Source organism: Bufo gargarizans, unplaced genomic scaffold (genome assembly GCF_014858855.1).
Source record: "Bufo gargarizans isolate SCDJY-AF-19 unplaced genomic scaffold, ASM1485885v1 fragScaff_scaffold_228_pilon, whole genome shotgun sequence".
Taxonomy (NCBI): Eukaryota; Metazoa; Chordata; class Amphibia; order Anura; family Bufonidae; genus Bufo; species Bufo gargarizans.
Window position 1 is genome coordinate 228,143 of NW_025334074.1, and position 27,198 is coordinate 255,340.

A 27,198-nucleotide genomic window follows, 5' to 3' on the forward strand; every position below is an offset into this window, starting at 1 on the left:
ATCCAGAGCTTATATACAGGTAAGTGACATGTGAGCCTGTGCCAGGGGCTGCGGGGGGGCAGCGGCTCAGGATGCCAGCCCTGCAAATCACCATGCTATACGGAGCTGCTGGAGCCAATGTCACCGCCACTGCAGCCCCACATGGTCTTGGACACGCTTCTATTATATGTTACCAGACAAGCATCTGACCCCGCATGCACGCCAGGGGGCGACATACATAACAGGGGGCAATAGACGGTATTCTCCTGTCCTACAGTCATCCTCTCCCCTGTAATGGCTGATAACAGGGGGCAATAGACTGTATTCTCCTGTCCTACAGTCATCCTCTCCCCTGAACTGGCTGATAACAGGGGGCAATAGATTATATTCTCCTGTCCTACAGTCATCCTCTCCCCTGAAGTGGCTGATAACAGGGAGCAATAGATTGTATTCTCCTGTCCTACAGTCATCCTCTCCCCTGTAATGGCTGATAACAGGGGGCAATAGACTGTATTCTCCTGTCCTACAGTCATCCTCTCCCCTGATCTGGCTGATAACAGGGGGCAATAGACTGTATTCTCCTGTCCTACAGTCATCCTCTCCCCTGAAATGGCTGATAACAGGAGGCAATAGACTGTATTCTCCTGTCCTACAGTCATCCTCTCCCCTGAAATGGCTGATAACAGGGGGCAATAGACTGTATTCTCCTGTCCTACAGTCATCCTCTCCCCTGTAATGGCTGATAACAGGGGGCAATAGACTGTATTCTCCTGTCCTACAGTCATCCTCTCCCCTGAAATGGCTGATAACAGGGAGCAATAGACTGTATTCTCCTGTCCTACAGTCATCCTCTCCCCTGAAATGGCTGATAACAGGGGGCAATACACTGTATTCTCCTGTCCTACAGTCATCCTCTCCCCTGAAATGGCTGATAACAGGGGGCAATAGACTGTATTCTCCTGTCCTACAGTCATCCTCTCCCCTGTAATGGCTGATAACAGGGGCAATAGACTGTATTCTCCTGTCCTACAGTCATCCTCTCCCCTGAAATGGCTGATAACATGGAGCAATAGACCGTATTCTCCTGTCCTACAGTCATCCTCTCCCCTGAAATGGCTGAAAACAGGGGGCAATAGACTGTATTCTTTTGTCCTACAGTCATCCTCTCCCCTTGAAATGGCAGATAACAGGGGGCAATAGACTGTATTCTCCTGTCCTACAGTCATCCTCTCCCCTGAAATGGCTGATAACAGGGGGCAATAGACTGTATTCTCCTGTCCTACAGTCATCGTCTCCCCTGAAATGGCTGAAAACAGGGGGCAATAGACTGTATTCTTTTGTCCTACAGTCATCCTCTCCCCTTGAAATGGCTGATAACAGGGGGCAATAGACTGTATTCTCCTGTCCTACAGTCATCCTCCCCCCTGAAATGGCTGATAACAGGGGGCAATAGACTGTATTCTCCTGTCCTACAGTGATCCTCTCCCCTGAAATGGCTGATAACAGGTGGCAATAGACTGTATTCTCCTGTCCTACAGTCATCCTCTCCCCTGTAATGGCTGATAACAGGGGGCAATAGACTGTATTCTCCTGTCCTACAGTCATCCTCTCCCCTGAAATGGCTGATAACAGGTGGCAATAGACTGTATTCTCCTGTCCTACAGTCATCCTCTCCCCTGAAATGGCTGAAAACAGGGGGCAATAGACTGTATTCTTTTGTCCTACAGTCATCCTCTCCCCTTGAAATGGCAGATAACAGGGGGCAATAGACTGTATTCTCCTGTCCTACAGTCATCCTCTCCCCTGAAATGGCTGATAACAGGGGGCAATAGACTGTATTCTCCTGTCCTACAGTCATCGTCTCCCCTGAAATGGCTGAAAACAGGGGGCAATAGACTGTATTCTTTTGTCCTACAGTCATCCTCTCCCCTTGAAATGGCTGATAACAGGGGGCAATAGACTGTATTCTCCTGTCCTACAGTCATCCTCTCCTCTGAAATGGCTGATAACAGGGGGCAATAGACTGTATTCTCCTGTCCTACAGTCATCCTCCCCCCTGAAATGGCTGATAACAGGGGGCAATAGACTGTATTCTCCTGTCCTACAGTGATCCTCTCCCCTGAAATGGCTGATAACAGGTGGCAATAGACTGTATTCTCCTGTCCTACAGTCATCCTCTCCCCAGTCTGAAATGGCTGATAACAGGGAGCAATAGATTGTATTCTCCTGTCCTACAGTCATCCTCTCCCCTGAAATGGCTGATAACAGGGGGCAATAGACTGTAGTCTCCTGTCCTACATTCATCCTCTCCCCTGAAATGGCTGATAACAGGGGACAATAGACTGTACTCTCCTGTCCTACAGTCATCCTCACCCCTGAAATGGCTGATAACAGGGGGGCAATAGACTGTATTCTCCTGTCCTACAGTCATCCTCTCCCCTGAAATGGCTGATAACAGGGGGCAATAGACTGTATTCTCCTGTCCTACAGTCATCCTCTCCCCTGAAATGGCTGATAACAGGGGGCAATAGACTGTATTCTCCTGTCCTACAGTCATCCTCTCCCCTGAAATGGCTGATAACAGGGGGCAATAGACTGTATTCTCCTGTCCTACAGTCATCCTCTCCCCTGAAATGGCTGATAACAGGGAGCAATAGACTGTATTCTCCTGTCCTACAGTGATCCCCTCCTCTGAAATGGCTGATAACAGGGAGCAATAGATTGTATTCTCCTGTCCTACAGTCATCCTCCCCCTGAAATGGCTGATAACAGGGGGCAATAGACTGTAGTCTCCTGTCCTACATTCATCCTCTCCCCTGAAATGGCTGATAACAGGGGACAATAGACTGTACTCTCCTGTCCTACAGTCATCCTCACCCCTGAAATGGCTGATAACAGGGGGGCAATAGACTGTATTCTCCTGTCCTACAGTCATCCTCTCCCCTGAAATGGCTGATAACAGGGGGCAATAGACTGTATTCTCCTGTCCTACAGTCATCCTCTCCCCTGAAATGGCTGATAACAGGGAGCAATAGACTGTATTCTCCTGTCCTACAGTCATCCTCCCCCTGAAATGGCTGATAACAGGGGGCAGTAGACTGTATTCTCCTGTCCTACAGTCATCCTCTCCCCTGAAATGGCTGATAGCAGGGAGTGTGGCAGGTGCAGCACTATGAAGTACCTTTTGCGCTTCGGCATTAGAAGAATTCTGATATCTCTGACTTTTAGTCTAACCAGACTGTCTGTTACTCTGTAATTCCTCTAGCGCCGTTCTATGGAAACAGTAGGTTTAAAGCGCACACCAAATGCTTGAAATAACTTCTTTATTAACTTTTCTTCACATATAACACTGCCGCCTCCGCAGCAGATAGTCCATGTACAAAGCACGTGTTGAAAAGATATCACAAAATGGCGGTATGCATAAGATGGTGGTTAAAGTGTTCAATCTTGTCATTCAACATAAAGTGGTGGATATATTTCTCTCTTCAGTATCTGTACTGTCACTTTAAGTTATTTAAGCACTTTTTGATCTCTCTGAGAGGTATATCTGAGGTTTAACCAATAGTTCTACTTGCTGAATTTGGTCGCAATTTGCAGTATGCAGTTAGCAGTAACTATTTGCAGATGGGTTGAGTATGATCTGGTATGGTTGTATGCAATTTGGATTGTAATATGGAATTAGAATTTGGATTGTGAACTTTGTAGTTTGCAATGGTTTGGCTCAGTAGTTTGTTTGTATGGTGGAACTGTAAGTAAACACACATATAACTGGTTCAGTATACAGTTCTAATCACTATACTAACAGTAGGAATATTTTATAACTGTTTTAAATACCTATTTTGGCCTCTCTGCTTCCATAAAACACAGCTCTCAGTGGAGTGAATGTCTGTTCAGCTTCTCTCCCCTGGTGTAATGATTCTAGCAGCTCCTGCTAGGGGAATTTCCCAGACGGGCTGTGTGTGAGGCTGGCTGTGATTGGTCAAAACTCTTGCTGTGTGTGAAGCTGGCTGTGATTGGTCGAGACTTCTGCCCAGCAACAACAGTTTAACTTCAATGCTTTCTGTTGTTTCTGCTGTATCGTTGAGCTTACCTTACATTATATAATGATTTTTTTCTGCTTCTGTGAACACAATATATATAACAGTTATATGACATCCAAACATGAAGTCACAGTAAATAACTCTGCTTTTGTCTTTAATACACAAACATAGGAACTGAATTAAGGCTATTGGCAGATCTAGCTGTGTACACACATAAGCTATACTAGCAACCTAGGACAGGTCTTAGCTGGCCGGCCACACCCCAGTCTTGCCAAAATCTTACCCTTTACTTTTTGGTAGTCGGCCGCTTGATCGTCCGGCAAGTCAAATTACACCTCCTGGGAATCGGATGCCAGGAATGGAGCGACAGCCTCAGCCCAATGGTCATGGGGTAGCTTTTCCCTGATGTCCACTTTCTCATACATCGCCAGGTAGGTTTCGATGTCGTCTGCAGTGGTCATCTTAGGAATCACAGCACGGACTTCTTTCTGGGCATCGTGGATGCTCGGGGTTGCTTCTGCTGTCTGCAAAGCCATCACGTGTTGTAGCAGCAACTGGTTAGTCTCCTGCTGCTGCTTATTAGCCTCGCATTGCTGCCTCCATGAGGGCCTTCACAACAGCCTCCATTTTGTTGTGGGACACTGGTTGTAACACAGCTAGTTTAATGTACGACATACAACCGTGCCTGAAAAATGCAGAAACCAAAAATATCGGCGTTCATGCCAGCCTCACTGCTCTTGCCCTCATCCTTTGGGGTTTTGCTCTGGTAGACAGGGTAAGCGGGCGCAGTACAGAGGCCAAATACAAGTTCTTAACTCAAAACGTCAGTGTTTATTCACACTTGAGGCAGTCGCACAAAACAGCAGTAACTTTGCAGTCTTCAGGGGGCCTGTTTCCTCCAGCGTGCGGCTCTCAGCCCTCCTGCATGGCACAAAGCCACAGATCCCAAAAACAGAGATATCTCTGCTGAGCCCAGCTGCCTATTTAAGGACAGTCAGGTGCTGCCAAAACCTGGTATTTGACCTCACCTGGCTGGAAACCAGCCCAGCCACACATGCTGGGAGGAAAATACCTGCCTTGCCAGACACAACCCCTCACTGTGTCACAGTACTTACCCCCACGCTGTCACCTTTAGGCCTCATTCACACTTCCCTATCAGTGATGATATCTGTGAAGGCTCCGTGTTTGGTCCGTGTCATCTGTATACTTCCATCTGCACTGCTGGCCTCTCCTACCACTGGTCCGTGATGCCATCCGTGTCCTGTCAGTGGTTTTCGGGGACCTGTAGACCTCAATGTTTCTGTACAGTAGGGTCGTCGCCTCTCCCAGACAAAAATACCGGACAAGTTCACATGGGTAAAAAGTGGTTGTGGTTATTTGTCACTGGTTTGATCATGTTTTAAGTCCTTTTTTTTTTATGAATTATTTTTTCCTGTTATTTTTATATTATAAAATGCTGCGTCGGCATCGCGTGTGAACAGTGTGATGAACGAGCCGCGAGAATCATCCCTTTCAGCTCTTTTACTGCTGGGCTTCATTGTCCGTTAATGTACGCTATGTGTATATATACAGTTGCAAGGAAAAGTATGTGAACCCTTTGGAATGATATGGATTTCTGCACAAATTGGTCATAAAATATGATCTGATCTTCATCTAAGTCACAACAATAGACAATCACAGTCGGCCTAACCTAATAACACACAAAGAGTTAAATGTCACCATGTTCTTATTGCACACACCATGTAACCATTCACAGTGCAGGTGGAGAAAGTATGTGAACCCTTGGATTAATAACTGGCTGAACCTCCTTTGGCAGCAATAACTTCCACCAAACGTTTCCTGCAGTTGCAGATCATTACATTTTTGGCAATTAGTAACAAAAAATATAATAACATAATAAGTCTGCTTTTATCCAATGGAAAAAAAAGACAGCAACCATCAAATGTCCTGGTACAGATGGCGAAGAACCAGTACATTGTGCAGAGGAAAAATACTACTGAGGTTATTAGTCAGGAAAATCCTCCTATTAACAACAGTGGGCTCCAGCGGACTGGTGAGAGCAGGGATGGCCAACCTGCGGCTCTCCAGCTGTTGCAAAACTACAACTCCCAGCATGCCCAGACCGTCTACAACAGGGGTGCACTGTGCGCCACATGCGGCCCCCAGAGCCATGGTTTGCGGCCCCCGTCCTGCTGGGCAGAAACACAGCTGATCGTCCAGTCAGCCGTGTTCCTGCCCGGAGCGCCGCACAATTGCAGGAAAACGGCTCCTGCTCCGGCACTGTAGCAGGAGAAGGGGGACTCCTCAGCTACATATGGAGTCAGAGCAGGGACTCCTCAGCTACATATGGAGTCAGAGCAGGGACTCCTCAGCTACATATGGAATCAGAGCAGGGACTCCTCAGCTACATATGGAGTCAGAGCAGGGACTCCTCAGCTACATATGGAGTCAGAGCAGGGACTCCTCAGCTACATATGGAATCAGAGCAGGGACTCCTCAGCTACATATGGAATCAGAGCAGAGACTCAGCTACATATGGAGTCAGAGCAGGGACTCCTCAGCTACATATGGAGTCAGAGCAGGGACTCCTCAGCTACATATGGAGTCAGAGCAGGGACTCCTAAGCTACATATGGAGTCAGAGCAGGGACTCCTCAGCTACATATGGAGTCAGAGCAGGGACTCCTCAGCTACATATGGAGTCAGAGCAGGGACTCCTCAGCTACATATGGAGTCAGAGCAGGGACTCCTCAGCTACATATGGAGTCAGAGCAGGGACTCCTCAGCTACATATGGAGTCAGAGCAGGGACTCCTCAGCTACATATGGAGTCAGAGCAGGGACTCCTCAGCTACATATGGAGTCAGAGCAGGGACTCCTCAGCTACATATGGAGTCAGAGCCGGACTCCTCAGCTACATATGGAGTCAGAGCAGGGACTCCTCAGCTACATATGGAGTCAGAGCAGGGACTCCTCAGCTACATATGGAGTCAGAGCAGGGACTCCTCAGCTACATATGGAGTCAGAGCAGGGACTCCTCAGCTACATATGGAGTCAGAGCAGGGACTCCTCAGCTACATATGGAGTCAGAGCAGGGACTCCTCAGCTACATATGGAGTCAGAGCAGGGACTCCTCAGCTACATATGGAGTCAGAGCAGGGACTCCTCAGCTACATATGGAGTCAGAGCAGGGACTCCTCAGCTACATATGGAGTCAGAGCAGGGACTCCTCAGCTACATATGGAGTCAGAGCAGGGACTCCTCAGCTACATATGGAGTCAGAGCAGGGACTCCTCAGCTACATATGGAGTCAGAGCAGGGACTCCTCAGCTACATAAGGAGTCAGAGCAGGTACTCCTCAGCTACATATGGAGTCAGAGCAGGGACTCCTCAGCTACATAAGGAGTCAGAGCAGGGACTCCTCAGCTACATAAGGAGTCAGAGCAGGGACTCCTCAGCTACATAAGGAGTCAGAGCAGGGACTCCTCAGCTACATAAGGAGTCAGAGCAGGGACTCCTCAGCTACATATGGAGTCACAGCAGGGACTCCTCAGCTACATATGGAGTCACAGCAGGGACTCCTCAGCTACATATGGAGTCAGAGCAGGGACTCCTCAGCTACATACGGAGTCAGAGCAGGGACTCCTAAGCTACATATGGAATCAGAGCAGGGACTCCTCAGCTACATATGGAGTCAGAGCAGGGACTCCTCAGCTACATATGGAGTCAGAGCAGGGACTCCTCAGCTACATATGGAATCAGAGCAGGGACTCCTCAGCTACATATGGAATCAGAGCAGAGACTCAGCTACATATGGAGTCAGAGCAGGGACTCCTCAGCTACATATGGAGTCAGAGCAGGGACTCCTCAGCTACATATGGAGTCAGAGCAGGGACTCCTCAGCTACATATGGAGTCAGAGCAGCGACTCCTCAGCTACATATGGAATCAGAGCAGGGACTCCTCAGCTACATATGGGGTCAGAGCAGGGACTCCTCAGCTACATATGGGGTCAGAGCAGGGACTCCTCAGCTACATATGGGGTCAGAGCAGGGACTCCTCAGCTACATATGCAGTCAGAGCAGGGACTCCTCAGCTACATATGGAATCAGAGCCGGGACTCCTAAGCTACATATGGAGTCAGAGCAGGGACTCCTCAGCTACATATGGAGTCAGAGCAGGGACTCCTCAGCTACATATGGAGTCAGAGCAGGGACTCCTCAGCTACATATGGAGTCAGAGCAGGGACTCCTCAGCTACATATGGAATCAGAGCAGGGACTCCTCAGCTACATATGGGGTCAGAGCAGGGACTCCTCAGCTACATATGGAGTCAGAGCAGGGACTCCTCAGCTACATATGGGGTCAGAGCAGGGACTCCTAAGCGACATATGGAGTCAGAGCAGGGACTCCTAAGCTACATATGGAGTCAGAGCAGGGACTCCTCAGCTACATATGGAGTCAGAGCAGGGACTCCTCAGCTACATATGGAGTCAGAGCAGGGACTCCTCAGCTACATATGGAGTCAGAGCAGGGACTCCTCAGCTACATATGGGGTCAGAGCAGGGACTCCTCAGCTACATATGGAGTCAGAGCAGGGACTCCTCAGCTACATATGGAGTCAGAGCAGGGACTCCTCAGCTACATATGGAGTCAGAGCCAGGAAATAATGTGCCCTTCTATGTGCCAGGTAATGGTCTCCTGCCAGAAATACCAGCTGGGCTGGTGGCAACTCTGACCCTCAGTCCACGCCACGGACCAGCCTATGCCTGTCTCTGCTTACACTGCGTCGTGCACACCCACGATAATAACGGTGCCTTTCTTGTTCTGGTCCGATTCTGCACAGCTGTAAAAACGAGGTTATAATAAAATGCAAATGAGTGCAAGCGCCCAGCGGCGGGGTTCTGGCTGTAAGGGTCCGGGCGGGGTTCTGGCTGTAAGGGTCCGGGCGGGGTTCTGGCTGTAGGGGTCCGGGCGGGGTTCTGGCTGTAAGGGTCCGGGCGGGGTTCTGGCTGTAAGGGTCCGGGCGGGGTTCTGGCTGTAAGAGTCCGGGCGGGGTTCTGGCTGTAAGGGTCCGGGCGGGGTTCTGGCTGTTTTGTGCACCGGACTCCTCCGCAGTGTATCCTCTGGCCATCTCCATTTCCCGAGATCCCGCGTGTGCACAGTTCACCGCCGGGTCCGGGCACGCGCACTCCGATAGCCACATTACCGCTGCTGTCTGTTCCCGCCTTTCTGCCTCTTCCATCTTTGTTATAAATGTGGTATCGCTGGAATCGTACTGACCGGAGACTGAAGGGAACAGGTCCGTTTTATCTCAACGCCCTGAAGATAAAACCCATAAAACTGGGGCAGAAATGCCTTTTTTTTCAGCTCCTCGCTACATTGTTTCATCAGTAAATGTTTGCAAATCACAAGCTCTCATACGGTTATGTGAACGGAAAAGTTATGGCCGTGGGAGCGCCGGGAGTAAAGCGCCAAAACAGAAAAAGGTCTGGTTCTGAGAGGGTTAATCGGGTGACGCCCAGCGGGGTGTCTACGCAGACTGCTGCAGATTCCCTACATAGAATCACTGGATCCGTCTGTAATTCACTGACATGTGACAGAGGCCTTGCATTCTATTACACTGTGAGTAGGACATGCTGGGGCCCGATCCCCCTGCACATTACCCAGGGGCAAAGGCCGCGTCAGGAAAATACTTCTGTGTTACCCATAAAGCTGGGAGAGAGAGAAGGGCCATCAATTATTAATCTGCATCACAGATCTACTGAGAGCTGATCCTGAGATATATCATGTCTAATGCTCCAGTCACAGCCAGAGCTGCACGCATTATAATGCTGTTATATCCAGTGCTGAACTCCCTATAACGCTGCTATATAACTTATACTGTAGTCACATCCAGAGCTGCACTCACCACAATGCATGAATATCAAGTTTTATACTGTAGTCACATCCAGAGCAGCACTCACCACAATGCATGAATATCATGTTTTATACTGTAGTCACATCCAGAGCCGCAGTCACCACAATGCATGTATATCAAGTTTTATACTGTAGTCACATCCAGAGCAGCACTCGCCACAATGCATGTATATCAAGTTTTATACTGTAGTCACATCCAGAGCAGCACTCACCACAATGAATGCATATCATGTTTTATACTGTAGTGACATCCAGAGCAGCACTCACCACAATGCATGAATATCATGTTTTATACTGTAGTCACATCCAGAGCAGCACTCACCACAATGAATGCATATCATGTTTTATACCGTAGTCACATCCAGAGCTGCGCTCACTAAAACGCAGTTATATCATGTCGCATGTGTTTCAGAGCGGCTCGCGGCGCAGGCACAGATAAGGCCATCACTGTTATTATTTATAGAATTATTGAGCAAGCTGTCCTGAGCTAGTCCTGTTCACACAGCTGACAGTTTGTTACAATGTATCAGTGCAGGTGGTGTCACTAGAACTGACTGGGCCCCGCAGCAGATTGCTCTCTCAGTCCAGGCCGCCAGCCGCTCCGCCGGTTTCCTACACGGTATATAATGTATAGTGGAGGGGACAATCAGTCCACCTCCTGGACGGGCCCCTTCTGAATTCGGGCCCCGTAGCAGCCCCCTCCCCTGCAGATAAGAGGTAATGCCCACGAATGTAAGGGCTCCGTGCCCGTGCTGCGGACCGCAATTTGCATGGGCACCGACCGTGGGGCAGCCGATCGCGGACCCATTCACTTGATCCGCATCCGATGGTCCGTGCATGCTACCTTTTTGCGGTGCGTAGGCCGTAGTGCTTCCGTTCCGCATCTCCCGGATTGCGGACCCATTGAAGTGAATGTGTCCGCGTTCTGGGGTGCACATGGCCGATGCCCGTGTATTGCGGACCCCCTGTATGCGGGCCACAATACGGCCACGGCCGGGCAGCGGTGGTGTGCATGAGCCCTAAGCGTCAGTCTGTTTAGCTGACAGAGGACTGTCTAGACTGGATCCAGTGATGGCGGTGGAGGCGGGCGTGTCCCCGCTGCAGCGCTGCGAAGGATTGTGTAACGCACACCGCTGTGTATATAGAGGGGTCCGGTCACCTGCCAGCCCCCGACGTCAGAGGACAAGAGCCTACAGTCCAGGAAAGGAGGGTGGACGGAGCAGCAGACCCCTGAATGTAAGAGCTAGGGGGTCAGGGGTGGGCAGAGCGGACGCGGGCAGGTCCTGGCACTATCTTAAAGGGGCCATGCAGTCTAAGCCTTCATCGTGTAGTGAAACATTCTGCAGCTTTCTAATCAACACTGTTTCCTCCATTATCAAGATCTCTGCTTGCTGTCACTGAGTGGAGCTCAGTCCTACCTGGAGGCTGTCCAGAGCTAGCCCTGCTTCTACAGCTGAGGGTTTGTTACAGTGTATGAGTCTAGTCTATCCTCTATCTACAAACACTGCAGCTGCACAAATCTCTCCCCTGATGGTTTGTTACAATGTATCAGTCTGGGTGTTCATCTCACGGAGGGCCTGAAGGCAAACCATCTCCCTTCCATGTCAGGCCCTGGTCACACTTGGCAACTTTTCCTTGTTTTTCTAGAACTGTAAATGCAGCTTTGTATGTGACTAGAGCATAAGACATAATATATCAGCAGGATTGTGAATAAAGCTCCAGATATGACTAGAGAATAAAGCATGATTTAACAGCAGAATTGTGAATGCAGCTCTGGATGTGACGGGAGTAAAAGACAATATGTAAAAGCAGAATTGTGAATGCAGCTCTGGATGTGACTGGAGTATAAGACGATATGTAAAAGCAGAATTGTGAATGCAGCTCTGGATGTGACTGGAGTATAAGACGATATGTGACACCAGAATTGTGAATGCAGCTCTGGATGTGACTGGAGTATAAGACGATATGTAAAAGCAGAATTGTGAATGCAGCTCTGGATGTGACTGGAGTATAAGACAATATGTGACATCAGAATTGTGAATGCAGCTCTGGATGTGACTGGAGTATAAGACGATATGTGACACCAGAATTGTGAATGCAGCTCTGGATGTGACTGGAGTATAAGACAATATGTAAAAGCAGAATTGTGAATGCAGCTCTGGATGTGACTGGAGTATAAGACAATATGTAAAAGCAGATTTGTGAAAGCAGCTCTGGATGTGACTGGAGTATAAGACGATATGTAAAAGCAGAATTGCGAATGCAGCTCTGGATGTGACTGGAGTATAATACGATATGTAAAAGCAGAATTGCGAATGCAGCTTTGGATGTGACAGGAATATAAGACAATATGTGACACCAGAATTGTGAATGCAGCTCTGGATGTGACTGGAGTATAAGACAATATGTGACACCAGAATTGTGAATGCAGCTCTGGATGTGACTGGAGTATAAGACAATATGTGACACCAGAATTGTGAAAGCAGCTCTGGATGTGACAGGAGTATAAGAAGATATGTGACACCAGAATTGTGAATGCAGCTCTGGATGTGACAGGAGTATAAGACGATATGTGACACCAGAATTGTGAATGCAGCTCTGGATGTGACTGGAGTATAAGACAATATGTGACACCAGAATTGTGAATGCAGCTCTGGATGTGACAGGAGTATAAGACGATATGTGACACCAGAATGGTGAATGAAGCTCTGGATGTGACAGGAGTATAAGAAGATATGTGACACCAGAATTGTGAATGCAGCTCTGGATGTGACTGGAGTATAAGACAATATGTGACACCAGAATTGTGAATGCAGCTCTGGATGTGACAGGAGTATAAGACAATATGTGACACCAGAATTGTGAATGCAGCTCTGGATGTGACAGGAGTATAAGACGATATGTGACACCAGAATTGTGAATGCAGCTCTGGATGTGACAGGAGTATAAGACGATATGTGACACCAGAATGGTGAATGCAGCTCTGGATGTGACTGGAGGATGATGTAGCTCAGGATAAGTAAATGAATATCGGGCTTCCTTGTGCGCGGATGTAGTGGCGTCATACAGTGCACATTGCCGATCTCTGCATTGAGATCATGCATCTGATGGTGTCATCAGTGCCGATCGCCTGTAGGGCGGCGCTGTGTAACATCACTTCTCCCTCTCCATAGGTCGGGGCAGGGCGATGCCGAGATGTCCCTCATTTGCCTGGCGGACTTTGAAGCTTACGCCAAAGATAATTTACCCAAAGCCACGTGGGAGTATTACGCCGCGGGGGCAGACGACTGCTGCACCCGGGATGACAACTTACTTGCCTTCAAGCGGTAACTATCTGAACCTAGAGGTTGTCAGTGAATGGTGGGTAAAGGCTGACAGGAGGTTTGTGCTCCGCAGGATTCGACTGAGACCCCGGATGCTGCGAGACGTGTCCGTAACGGACACCAGAACCACCATCTTAGGAACCGAGATCAGCTGTCCTATCGGGATAGCACCTACCGCCTTCCACTGCTTGGCCTGGCCAGACGGAGAGATCAGTACCGCCAGAGGTAGGAGCAGCGCTAGAGTGGCCCAGTATTATTATTACCTATTTCCATGCCGCTGTACAAGAAGGGGTTAACATCATATAAAATAGAAGAAACAGACTGGTGCACAGGGGGAGAGGACCCTGCGCACAAGAGCTTACAATCTACAAGGGAGGGGGAAGAACACAGTAGGTGGCGGTACATGCTGCTCATTTGGCTGTGTGGTGGCGGCATGCTTGCAATCAATATAAAGCTATATGTGGCCCCAGCTGTACATATATAATTATATACAGGAGATGCCCAGGTTATACCAGCTGTACATATATAATTATATACAGGAGATACCCAGGTTATACCAGCTGTACAGATATAATTATATACCGGAGATGCCCAGGTTATACCAGCTGTACATATATAATTATATACAGGAGATACCCAGGTTATACCAGCTGTACAGATATAATTATATACCGGAGATGCCCAGGTTATACCAGCTGTACATATATAATTATATACAGGAGATGCCCAGGTTATACCAGCTGTACATATATAACTATATACAGGAGGTGCCCAGGTTATACCAGCTGTACATATATAATTATATACAGGAGATACCCAGGTTATACCAGCTGTACATATATAACTATATACAGGAGATACCCAGGTTATACCAGCTGTACATATATAATTATATACAGGATATACCCAGGTTATACCAGCTGTACATATATAATTATATACAGGATATACCCAGGTTATACCAGCTGTACATATATAATTATATACAGGAGATGCCCAGGTTATACCAGCTGTACAGATATAATTATATACAGGAGATGCCCAGGTTATACCAGCCGTACATATATAATTATATACAGGAGATGCCCGGGTTATACCAGCTGTACATATATAACTATATACAGGAGATGCCCAGGTTATACCAGCTCTACATATATAATTATATACAGGAGATGCCCAGGTTATACCAGCTGTACATATATAATTATATACAGGAGATGCCCAGGTTATACCAGCTGTACAGATATAATTATATACAGGAGATGCCCAGGTTATACCAGCTGTACATATATAATTATATACAGGAGATGCCCAGGTTATACCAGCTGTACATATATAATTATATACAGGAGATGCCCAGGTTATACCAGCTGTACATATATAATTATATACAGGAGGTGCCCAGGTTATACCAGCTGTACATATATAATTATATACAGGAGATGCCCAGGTTATACCAGCTGTACATATATAATTATATACAGGAGATGCCCAGGTTATACCAGCTGTACATATATAACTATATACAGGAGATACCCGGGTTATACCAGCTGTACATATATAACTGTATACAGGAGGTGCCCAGGTTATACCAGCTGTACATATATAATTATATACAGGAGATACCCAGGTTATACCAGCTGTACATATATAATTATATACAGGAGATACCCAGGTTATACCAGCTGTACATATATAATTATATACAGGAGATGCCCAGGTTATACCAGCTGTACATATATAATTATATACAGGAGGTGCCCAGGTTATACCAGCTGTACATATATAATTATATACAGGAGATGCCCAGGTTATACCAGCTGTACATATATAATTATATACAGGAGATACCCAGGTTATACCAGCTGTACATATATAACTGTATACAGGAGATGCCCAGGTTATACCAGCTGTACATATATAACTGTATACAGGAGATGCCCAGGTTATACCAGCTGTACATATATAATTATATACAGGAGATACCCAGGTTATACCAGCTGTACATATATAATTATATACAGGAGATACCCAGGTTATACCAGCTGTACATATATAATTATATACAGGAGATGCCCAGGTTATACCAGCTGTACATATATAATTATATACAGGAGGTGCCCAGGTTATACCAGCTGTACATATATAATGATATACACTACGTGCAGAATTATTAGGCAAATGAGTATTTTGACCCCATCATCCTCTTCATGCATGTTGTCTTACTCCAAGCTGTATAGGCTCGAAAGCCTACTACCAATTAAGCATATTAGGTGATGTGCATCTCTGTAATGAGAAGGGGTGTGGTCTAATGACATCAACACCCTATATCAGGTGTGCATAATTATTAGGCAACTTCCTTTCCTTTGGCAAAATGGGTCAAAAGAAGGACTTGACAGGCTCAGAAAAGTCAGAAATAGTGAGATATCTTGCAGAGGGATGCAGCACTCCTAAAATTGCAAAGCTTCTGAAGCGTGATCATCGAACAATCAAGCGTTTCATTCAAAATAGTCAACAGGGTCGCAAGAAGCGTGTGGAAAAACCAAGGCGCAAAATAACTGCCCGTGAACTGAGAAAAGTCAAGCGTGCAGCTGCCAAGATGCCACTTGCCACCAGTTTGGCCATATTTCAGAGCTGCAACATCACTGGAGTGCCCAAAAGCACAAGGTGGGCAATACTCAGAGACATGGCCAAGGTAAGAAAGGCTGAAAGACGACCACCACTGAACAAGACACACAAGCTGAAACGTCAAGACTGGGCCAAGAAATATCTCAAGACTGATTTTTCTAAGGTTTTATGGACTGATGAAATGAGAGTGAGTCTTGATGGGCCAGATGGATGGGCCCGTGGCTGGATTGGTAAAGGGCAGAGAGCTCCAGTCCGACTCAGACGCCAGCAAGGTGGAGGTGGAGTACTGGTTTGGGCTGGTATCATCAAAGATGAGCTTGTGGGGCCTTTTTGGGTTGAGGATGGAGTCAAGCTCAACTCCCAGTCCTACTGCCAGTTTCTGGAAGACACCTTCTTCAAGCAGTGGTACAGGAAGAAGTCTGCATCCTTCAAGAAAAACATGATTTTCATGCAGGACAATGCTCCATCACACGCGTCCAAGTACTCCACAGCGTGGCTGGCAAGAAAGGGTATAAAAGAAGAAAATCTAATGACATGGCCTCCTTGTTCACCTGATCTGAACCCCATTGAGAACCTGTGGTCCATCATCAAATGTGAGATTTACAAGGAGGGAAAACAGTCCACCTCTCTGAACAGTGTCTGGGAGGCTGTGGTTGCTGCTGCACGCAATGTGGATGGTGAACAGATCAAAACACTGACAGAATCCATGGATGGCGGCTTCTGAGTGTCCTTGCAAAGAAAGGTGGCTATATTGGTCACTGATTTGTTTTTGTTTTGTTTTTGAATGTCAGAAATGTATATTTGTGAATGTTGAGATGTTATATTGGTTTCACTGGTAAAAATAAATAATTGAAATGGGTATATATTTGTTTTTTGTTAAGTTGCCTAATAATTATGCACAGTAATAGTCACCTGCACACACAGATATCCCCCTAAAATAGCTAAAACTAAAAACAAACTAAAAACTACTTCCAAAAATATTCAGCTTTGATATTAATGAGTTTTTTGGGTTCATTGAGAACATGGTTGTTGTTCAATAATAAAATTAATCCTCAAAAATACAACTTGCCTAATAATTCTGCACTCCCTGTACAGGAGATGCCCAGGTTATACCAGCTGCACATATATAATTATATACAGGAGATGCCCAGGTTATACCAGCTGCACATATATAATTATATACAGGAGATACCCAGGTTATACCAGCTGTACATATATAACTATATACAGGAGATGCCCAGGTTATACCAGCTGTACATATATAATTATATACAGGAGATGCCCAGGTTATACCAGCTGCACATATATAATTATATACAGGAGATACCCAGGTTATACCAGCTGTACATATATAACTATATACAGGAGATACCCAGGTTATACCAGCTGTACATATATCATTATATACAGGAGATACCCAGGTTATACCAGCTGTACATATATCACTATATACAGGAGATACCCAGGTTATACCAGCTGTACATATATAACTATATACAGGAGATGCCCGGGTTATACCAGCATGCTCCATATCACTATATACAGGTGATACCCAGGTTATACCAGCTGTACATATATAATTATATACAGGAGATACCCAGGTTATACCAGCATGGTCCATATCACTATATACAAGGAGATGTATAACTTATACCAGCTGTACATATATAATTATATACAGGAGATGCCCAGGTTATACCAGCATGGTCCATATCACTGTATACAGGAGATGCCCAGGTTATACCAGCATGGTCCATATCACTGTATACAGGAGATGCCCAGGTTATACCAGCATGGTCCATATCACTGTATACAGGAGATGCCCAGGTTATACCAGCATGGTCCATATCACTGTATACAGGAGATGCCCAGGTTATACCAGCATGGTCCATATCACTGTATACAGGAGATGCCCAGGTTATACCAGCATGGTCCATATCACTGTATACAAGAAGATGTATGACTTATACCAGCTGTACATATATAATTATATACAGGAGATGCCCAGGTTATACCAGCTGTACATATATAATTATATACAGGAGATGCCCAGGTTATACCAGCTGTACATATATAATTATATACAGGAGATGCCCAGGTTATACCAGCATGGAAATGCCCAGGTTATAGCAGCTGTACATATAAAATCCCTGGTGGTCTAGAGTACTGAATGGGGCTGAGCTGCAGTATTTTCCATTGTGTCGGTAGAATATTAATGGATCGCTGGAGCATTGTTGCCCCTAGTGCTAATGGTTAAACCCCTGGTGGTCTAGGGTAGTGAAGGGGCGCACGGTACGGTTCATTGTGGCTAATGTCTTTATTGACAAGGTTTTCCCGGTTTCATCTGCCATTGTGTTTTGCAGCGGCAGAGACTCTGAATTTATGCTACGTCGCCAGCACCTACTCCACCAGCTCTGTGGAGGAGATCGTGACCGCCGCCCCCGATGGTTTCCGCTGGTTTCAGTTGTACATTTACCGGGACCGTAAACTGTCCGAGCAGCTGGTGCACCGGGTGGAGGCGCTGGGCTTCAAGGCGCTGGTTCTGACTGTGGACGTTCCATACACCGGCAAGAGGAGGAGCGACATCCGTAATAACTTTCGACTTCCTCCTCACCTCAAGGTTAAGAACTTTGAGGGAGTTTTCGAAGTAAGTGCAGCTTCCCTGGTGTCTGGTGGGGTTTATTATACTGTCCCTGGTGGGGTTTATTATACTGTCCCTGGTGTCTGGTGGGTTTATTATACTGTCCCTGGTGTCTGGTGGGTTTATTATACTATCCCTGGTGTCTGGTGGGGTTTATTATACTATCCCTGGTGTCTGGTGGGTTTATTATACTGTCCCTGGTGTCTGGTGGGTTTATTATACTGTCCCTGGTATCTGGTGGGTTTATTATACTATCCCTGGTGTCTGGTGGGGTTTATTATACTATCCCTGGTGTCTGGTGGGGTTTATTATACTATCCCTGGTGTCTGGTGGGTTTATTATACTGTCCCCGGTGTCTGGTGGGTTTATTATACTGTCCCTGGTGTCTGGTGGGGTTTATTATACTATCCCTGGTGTCTGGTGGGTTTATTATACTATCCCTGGTGTCTGGTGGGGTTTATTATACTATCCCTGGTGTCTGGTGGGGTTTATTATACTATCCCTGGTGTCTGGTGGGGTTTATTATACTGTCCCTGGTGTCTGGTGGGTTTATTATACTATCCCTGGTGTCTGGTGAGGTTTATTATACTATCCCCGGTGTCTGGTGGGTTTATTATACTATCGATGGTGTCTGGTGGGTTTATTATACTATCCCTGGTGTCTGGTGGGTTTATTATACTCTCCCTGGTGTCTGGTGGGTTTATTATACTATCCTCGGTGTCTGGTGGGTTTATTATACTGTCCCTGGTGTCTGGTGGGGTTTATTATACTATCCCTGGTGTCTGGTGGGTTTATTATACTGTCCCTGGTGTCTGGTGGAGTTTATTATACTATCCCCGGTGTCTGGTGGGTTTATTATACTATCCCCGGTGTCTGGTGGAGTTTATTATACTATCCCCGGTGTCTGGTGGGTTTATTATACTATCCCTGGTGTCTGGTGGAGTTTATTATACTATCCCCGGTGTCTGGTGGGGTTTATTATACTATCCCTGGTGTCTGGTGGGGTTTATTATACTATCCCTGGTGTCTGGTGGGTTTATTATACTATCCCCGGTGTCTGGTGGGTTTATTATACTATCCCTGGTGTCTGGTGGGGTTTATTATACTGTCCCTGGTGTCTGGTGGGTTTATTATACTATCCCTGGTGTCTGGTGGGGTTTATTATACTATCCCTGGTGTCTGGTGAGGTTTATTATACTATCCCCGGTGTCTGGTGGGTTTATTATACTATCGATGGTGTCTGGTGGGTTTATTATACTATCCCTGGTGTCTGGTGGGTTTATTATACTCTCCCTGGTGTCTGGTGGGTTTATTATACTATCCTCGGTGTCTGGTGGGTTTATTATACTGTCCCTGGTGTCTGGTGGGGTTTATTATACTATCCCCGGTGTCTGGTGGGGTTTATTATACTATCCCTGGTGTCTGGTGGGTTTATTATACTGTCCCTGGTGTCTGGTGGAGTTTATTATACTATCCCCGGTGTCTGGTGGGTTTATTATACTATCCCCGGTGTCTGGTGGAGTTTATTATACTATCCCCGGTGTCTGGTGGGTTTATTATACTCTCCCTGGTGTCTGGTGGGGTTTATTATACTATCCCTGGTGTCTGGTGGGTTTATTATACTATCCCCGGTGTCTGGTGGGTTTATTATACTATCCCTGGTGTCTGGTGGGGTTTATTATACTGTCCCTGGTGTCTGGTGGGTTTATTATACTATCCCTGGTGTCTGGTGGGGTTTATTATACTATCCCTGGTGTCTGGTGGGGTTTATTATACTATCCCTGGTGTCTGGTGGGGTTTATTATACTATCCTCTGTGTCTGGTGGGGTTTATTATACTATCCCTGGTGTCTGGTGGGGTTTATTATACTGTCCCCGGTGTCTGGTGGGGTTTATTATACTATCCCTGGTGTCTGGTGGGTTTATTATACTATCCCTGGTGTCTGGTGGGGTTTATTATACTATCCCTGGTGTCTGGTGGGTTTATTATACTCTCCCTGGTGTCTGGTGGGGTTTATTATACTATCCCTGGTGTCTGGTGGGTTTATTATACTCACCCTGGTGTCTGGTGGGGTTTATTATACTATCCTCTGTGTCTGGTGGGGTTTATTATACTATCCTCTGTGTCTGGTGGGGTTTATTATACTATCCCTGGTGTCTGGTGGGGTTTATTATACTATCCCTGGTGTCTGGTGGGGTTTATTATACTGTCCCTGGTGTCTGGTGGGTTTATTATACTATCCCTGGTGTCTGGTGGGGTTTATTATACTATCCTCGGTGTCTGGTGGGGTTTATTATACTATCCCTGGTGTCTGGTGGGGTTTATTATACTATCCCTGGTGTCTGGTGGGGTTTATTATACTATCCCTGGTGTCTGGTGGGGTTTATTATACTATCCTCTGTGTCTGGTGGGGTTTATTATACTATCCCTGGTGTCTGGTGGGGTTTATTATACTGTCCCCGGTGTCTGGTGGGGTTTATTATACTATCCCTGGTGTCTGGTGGGTTTATTATACTATCCCTGGTGTCTGGTGGGGTTTATTACACTCACCCTGGTGTCTGGTGGGGTTTATTATACTATCCCTGGTGTCTGGTGGGGTTTATTATACTATCCTCTGTGTCTGGTGGGGTTTATTATACTATCCTCGGTGTCTGGTGGGGTTTATTATACTATCCCTGGTGTCTGGTGGGGTTTATTATACTATCCCTGGTGTCTGGTGGGGTTTATTATACTGTCCCTGGTGTCTGGTGGGTTTATTATACTATCCCTGGTGTCTGGTGGGGTTTATTATACTATCCTCGGTGTCTGGTGGGGTTTATTATACTATCCCTGGTGTCTGGTGGGGTTTATTATACTATCCCTGGTGTCTGGTGGGGTTTATTATACTATCCCTGGTGTCTGGTGGGGTTTATTATACTATCCTCTGTGTCTGGTGGGGTTTATTATACTATCCCTGGTGTCTGGTGGGGTTTATTATACTTTCCCCGGTGTCTGGTGGGGTTTATTATACTATCCCTGGTGTCTGGTGGGTTTATTATACTATCCCTGGTGTCTGGTGGGGTTTATTACACTCACCCTGGTGTCTGGTGGGGTTTATTATACTATCCCTGGTGTCTGGTGGGGTTTATTATACTATCCTCTGTGTCTGGTGGGGTTTATTATACTATCCTCTGTGTCTGGTGGGGTTTATTATACTATCCCTGGTGTCTGGTGGGGTTTATTATACTATCCCTGGTGTCTGGTGGGGTTTATTATACTATCCCCGGTGTCTGGTGGGTTTATTACACTCTCCCTGGTATCTGGTGGGGTTTATTATACTATCCCTGGTGTCTGGTGGGGTTTATTATCCTATCCCCGGTGTCTGGTGGGTTTATTATACTATCCCTGGTGTCTGGTGGGGTTTATTATACTATCCCTGGTGTCTGGTGGGGTTTATTATACTATCCCTGGTGTCTGGTGGGGTTTATTATACTATCCCTGGTGTCTGGTGGGTTTATTATACTATCCCCGGTGTCTGGTGGGTTTATTATACTATCCCTGGTGTCTGGTGGGTTTATTATACTGTCCCCGGTGTCTGGTGGGGTTTATTATACTATCCCCGGTGTCTGGTGGGTTTATTATACTGTCCCTGGTGTCTGGTGGGGTTTATTATACTGTCCCTGGTGTCTGGTGGGTTTATTATACTGTCCCTGGTGTCTGGTGGGTTTATTATACTATCCCTGGTGTCTGGTGGGTTTATTATACTATCCTCTGTGTCTGGTGGGGTTTATTATACTATCCCTGGTGTCTGGTGGGGTTTATAATAACCTCCCTGGTGTCTGGTGGGGTTTATTATACTATCCCCGGTGTCTGGTGGGTTTATTATACTATCCCTGGTGTCTGGTGGGTTTATTATACTATCCTCTGTGTCTGGTGGGGTTTATTATACTATCCCTGGTGTCTGGTGGGGTTTATTATACTATCCCTGGTGTCTGGTGGGTTTATTATACTATCCCCGGTGTCTGGTGGGTTTATTATACTATCCCTGGTGTCTGGTGGGTTTATTATACTGTCCCCGGTGTCTGGTGGGGTTTATTATACTATCCCCGGTGTCTGGTGGGTTTATTATACTGTCCCTGGTGTCTGGTGGGGTTTATTATACTGTCCCTGGTGTCTGGTGGGTTTATTATACTATCCCTGGTGTCTGGTGGGTTTATTATACTATCCTCTGTGTCTGGTGGGGTTTATTATACTATCCCTGGTGTCTGGTGGGGTTTATAATAACCTCCCTGGTGTCTGGTGGGGTTTATTATACTGTCCCTGGTGTCTGGTGGGGTTTATTATACTGTCCCTGGTGTCTGGTGGGTTTATTATACTATCCCTGGTGTCTGGTGGGTTTATTATACTCTCCCTGGTGTCTGGTGGAGTTTATTATACTATCCCTGGTGTCTGGTGGGGTTTATTATACTATCCCTGGTGTCTGGTGGGGTTTATTATACTATCCCTGGTGTCTGGTGGGTTTATTATACTATCCTCTGTGTCTGGTGGGGTTTATTATACTATCCCTGGTGTCTGGTGGGTTTATTATACTATCCTCTGTGTCTGGTGGGTTTATTATACTGTCCCTGGTGTCTGGTGGGTTTATTATACTGTCCCTGGTGTCTGGTGGGTTTATTATACTATCCTCTGTGTCTGGTGGGGTTTATTATACTATCCCTGGTGTCTGGTGGGGTTTATTATACTATCCTCGGTGTCTGGTGGGTTTATTATACTGTCCCTGGTGTCTGGTGGGTTTATTATACTATCCTCTGTGTCTGGTGGGGTTTATTATACTATCCCTGGTGTCTGGTGGGGTTTATTATACTATCCCTGGTGTCTGGTGGGGTTTATTATACTATCCCTGGTGTCTGGTGGAGTTTATTATACTATCCTCGGTGTCTGGTGGGTTTATTATACTATCCCTGGTGTCTGGTGGGTTTATTATACTATCCTCTGTGTCTGGTGGGGTTTATTATACTATCCCTGGTGTCTGGTGGGTTTATTATACTGTCCCTGGTGTCTGGTGGGTTTATTATACTATCCCCGGTGTCTGGTGGGGTTTATAATAACCTCCCTGGTGTCTGGTGTTTCCTTTCTCCCTGTTTCTTTAGGGACATTGTGGCCCCGATAATTACGGGGTCCCGGCCAACACTCTGGACCCGTCCATTAGTTGGAAGGATATCCATTGGCTGAGAAGTCTGACCCGGCTGCCGATCATCATCAAGGGAATTCTGACCAAGGAGGATGCGGAGCTGGCGGTGGAACATGGAGTGCAGGGAATCATTGTGTCCAACCACGGGGGGCGCCAGCTGGACGGAGAACTGGCCACGGTACATATACCACGTATCTGACCACAGGAGGCTTCTGGGAAATGACGTTATCTGCCCCCAGATATCATTTATTCTTATTGGAAGGTTCAGGCACAAAGTGTGAAATGTATCATGAGAAACCAGTGGTAATCACACCCAAGCTGCTGCTCCTACCCTTTATCATGCTTTACACTGCAGCTCTGCTCCATTAGATTTATGATCCTTGACTTTAACTTGCGTTGTTGATAGTCGGCAGTCATTATCATATTTTATTTAAAAAAATTATCCCAAATACTTTACACTACCACCTTCTATCTATCCCTAGTATTTTACACTGCAGCTCTCTATCTGTCACCAGTACTTTACACTGCAGCTTTCCATCTATCCCCATTGCTTTACACTGCAGCTCTTCAACTATCTTCAGTATGTTACACTGCTGCTCTCTATCTATCCCCCATACTTTACACTGCAGCTCTCCATTTACCCCCAAAACTTTACACTGCAGCTCTTCATATTTTCACTGTACTGTACACTGCAGCTTTCCTTGTAGCCACAGTACTTTACACTACAGATGTCTGTCTATCCCAAGTACTTTACACTGCAGCTCTCTCTCTATTCCCCATACTTTACATTGCAGCTCTCCATTTCACCCCATTGCTTTACACTGCAGCTCTTCATCTATCTTCAGTATTTTGCACTGCTGCTCTCTATCCCCATACTTTACACTGCAGCTCTCCATTTCCCCCCAAAACTTTACACTGCAGCTCTTCATATTTTCACAGTACTGCACACTGCATCTCTCCTTGTAGCCACAGTACTTTACACTACAGATGTCCGTCTATCCCAAGTACCTTACACTGCAGCTCTCTATTCCCCATACTTTACATTGCAGCTCTGCATTTATCCCCAGTATTTTACACTGCAGCTCTTGATCTATATCCATTACTTTACACTGCAGCTCTCCATCTATACCCATTACTTTACACTGCAGCTCTCCATTAATCCCTATTACTTTACACTGCAGCTCTCCATCAATCCCCTTTGCTTTACACGGCAGCTTTCCATCTGTTCCCAGTACTTTACACTGCAGCTCTCTATCTATCCCCCATACTTTACACTGCAGCTCTCCATCCATCCCCCATACTATACACTGCAGCTCTCCATTAATCCATATTTCTTTACAATGCTGCTGTCCATCTATACCCAGTACTTTACACTGCAGCTCTCCATCAATCCCCTTTACTTTACACTGCAGCTTTCCGTCTGTTCCCAGTACTTTACACTGCAGCTCTCTATCTATCCCCCATACTTTACACTGCAGCTCTCCATCCATCCCCCATACTTTACACTGCAGCTCTCCATTAATCCAAATTACTTTACACTGCTGCTGTCCATCTATACCCAGTACTTTACACTCCAATTTTACATCTATGTACAATGCTTTACACTGCAGCTCTGTCTATCCCTAATGCTCTACACTGCAGCTCTCCATCAATCCCCTTTACTTTACACTGCAGCTTTCCGTCTGTTCCCAGTACTTTACACTGCAGCTCACTATCTATCCCCCATACTTTACACTGCAGCTCTCCATTAATCCATATTACTTTACACTGCTGCTGTCCATCTATACCCAATACTTTACACTCCAATTTTCCATCTATGTACAATGCTTTACACTGCAGCTCTGTCTATCCCTAATGCTCTACACTGCAGCTCTGCTCTCGTGCAGCAGCCTCCTGCTTGTTTTAGGATCTGCAGGGGTCTCATGCCGGTGGGGGGCTTGTCTTCACAGATCGACGCCCTGTCTGAGGTAGTGGACGCGGTGCAGGGTCGGACCGAGGTGTACATAGACGGGGGGATACGGACGGGGAGCGACGTCCTGAAGGCGCTGGCCCTGGGAGCAAAGTGCGTGTTCATTGGACGCCCCATTGTCTGGGGTCTGGCGTACAAGGTGAGAGGTCGCCCTTCACGGTCCATAGTGAGGTCGGATATTGGGGGGCACTCACTACACTGTCTTATCTCAGGGCGAAGAAGGTGTCCGGGGGGTGCTGCAGATCCTGACTGACGAATTCCGGCTGTCCATGGCGCTCTCTGGTGAGTCTGTGGGCCCTAGAGCTTACAATCTAGTGCAGAACCAGGCGTATAATGCCGCCCCTCCCCCATCACTCGCACAAGTCTGGGAAATGTAAAAATAGCACTTGGCGAAGCGCCATCTAGTACAAGGCCATGCCACGGCTGGGGCACCCCCGGCGGGCGTGACATCCACTCGGCCCAGGCCCTGCTTGTAATGGACCTGGAGACCTCATCAAAGGTGGTAACATTCCGATAATCTGGAACTCTCAGATTGGCCAGGTGCTGGATTAGCGGTGCTCTAGCCTACCTAGGCCGGGTTCTGGTCATCTGGCCAGGCTGGACCATCAGGTCACCACCGGCTTAATGCCAGATTATCGGGTTGTCGGGAGCATCTGGTTCCAGACTGCAGGAATTCCGCTGTGTACTTATTCTTCCCTTCTGCTCTGCAGGATGCCGGAACATTTCTGAAATCAACCGAAACCTCGTCCAGTTCTCCAGACTCTGAAAGTTCTCACAGCCGAGAACCGAAATGTGAAATCAACAGAATCCTCAAGATGCTGGGAGATTATAATGATTATGATGATTATGCGCCCCCAATGGAGACCCCTATAAATGGTCCTCCCTCCATGGAGACCACCATAAATGGTCCCCCCACCCCATGGAGACCACCATAAATGGTCCCCCCCATGGAGGCCACTATAAAAGGTTCGACCCCTATAAATTTGCCTTTTCAATGGTGACCCCTATAAATGGTCCCCCCTCCATGGAGACCACTATAAATGGTCCCCCCAATGGAGAACCCTATAAATGGCCCTTCCACCCCATGGAGACCCCTATTAATGAACTGTATGTAAGCCAAGAAAACTGTGGTGATTCATTGGACTTTAATCAGTACCTAGAACATGAGCAGATCATTCACCGGATCATTCATTCTGGATCACTTCTCGACTGCTGGACACTGCAGCATCTGATTACCTGTAGATTCACCTGTAAATTTACCCCATATCTGGGTGTACCTCCCTCTGCCGCCTGATACCTCATCTAGACAGGTGCTATTACTGGGTTCTAGGTCACACATAGAAATCTTATACAAAGCTCAGAGGAAAACTGCAAAATGATTAAATAAAGAAGAAAAAAGCTAAAGAAATGTTCATTCTCATTGGAGGCATTTATACCCTGGGGTCTAATAATTATTATACAGGCTAAGGGTGGAGCTCTGCCATAGACAGGGGTAATGAACAAAACTCAGAGGAACGCAGATATACAGACGTG

The 27,198-nt window shown here is 46.6% G+C and overlaps 1 protein-coding gene across 3 annotated transcripts; it reads left to right on the forward strand.

The window, feature by feature from the left end:
• On the forward strand, nucleotides 1-27,198 carry HAO2 (hydroxyacid oxidase 2). 3 transcript variants are annotated; one of them, XM_044272924.1, is made up of 8 exons: nucleotides 1-19; nucleotides 13,108-13,260; nucleotides 13,331-13,482; nucleotides 18,249-18,532; nucleotides 23,656-23,874; nucleotides 25,646-25,804; nucleotides 25,878-25,947; nucleotides 26,376-27,198. In XM_044272924.1, exons 2-8 carry the CDS (start codon nucleotides 13,130-13,132, stop codon nucleotides 26,429-26,431), a joined length of 1,071 nt encoding a protein of 356 aa, XP_044128859.1. In that variant the 5' UTR covers nucleotides 1-19; nucleotides 13,108-13,129; the 3' UTR covers nucleotides 26,432-27,198. The 3 variants fall into 3 exon arrangements, with proteins under 3 accessions (XP_044128859.1, XP_044128858.1, XP_044128857.1); XM_044272923.1 differs by lacking the exon at nucleotides 1-19 and adding an exon at nucleotides 9,558-9,640; XM_044272922.1 differs by lacking the exon at nucleotides 1-19 and adding an exon at nucleotides 11,025-11,170 and having other exon boundaries at nucleotides 26,376-27,197.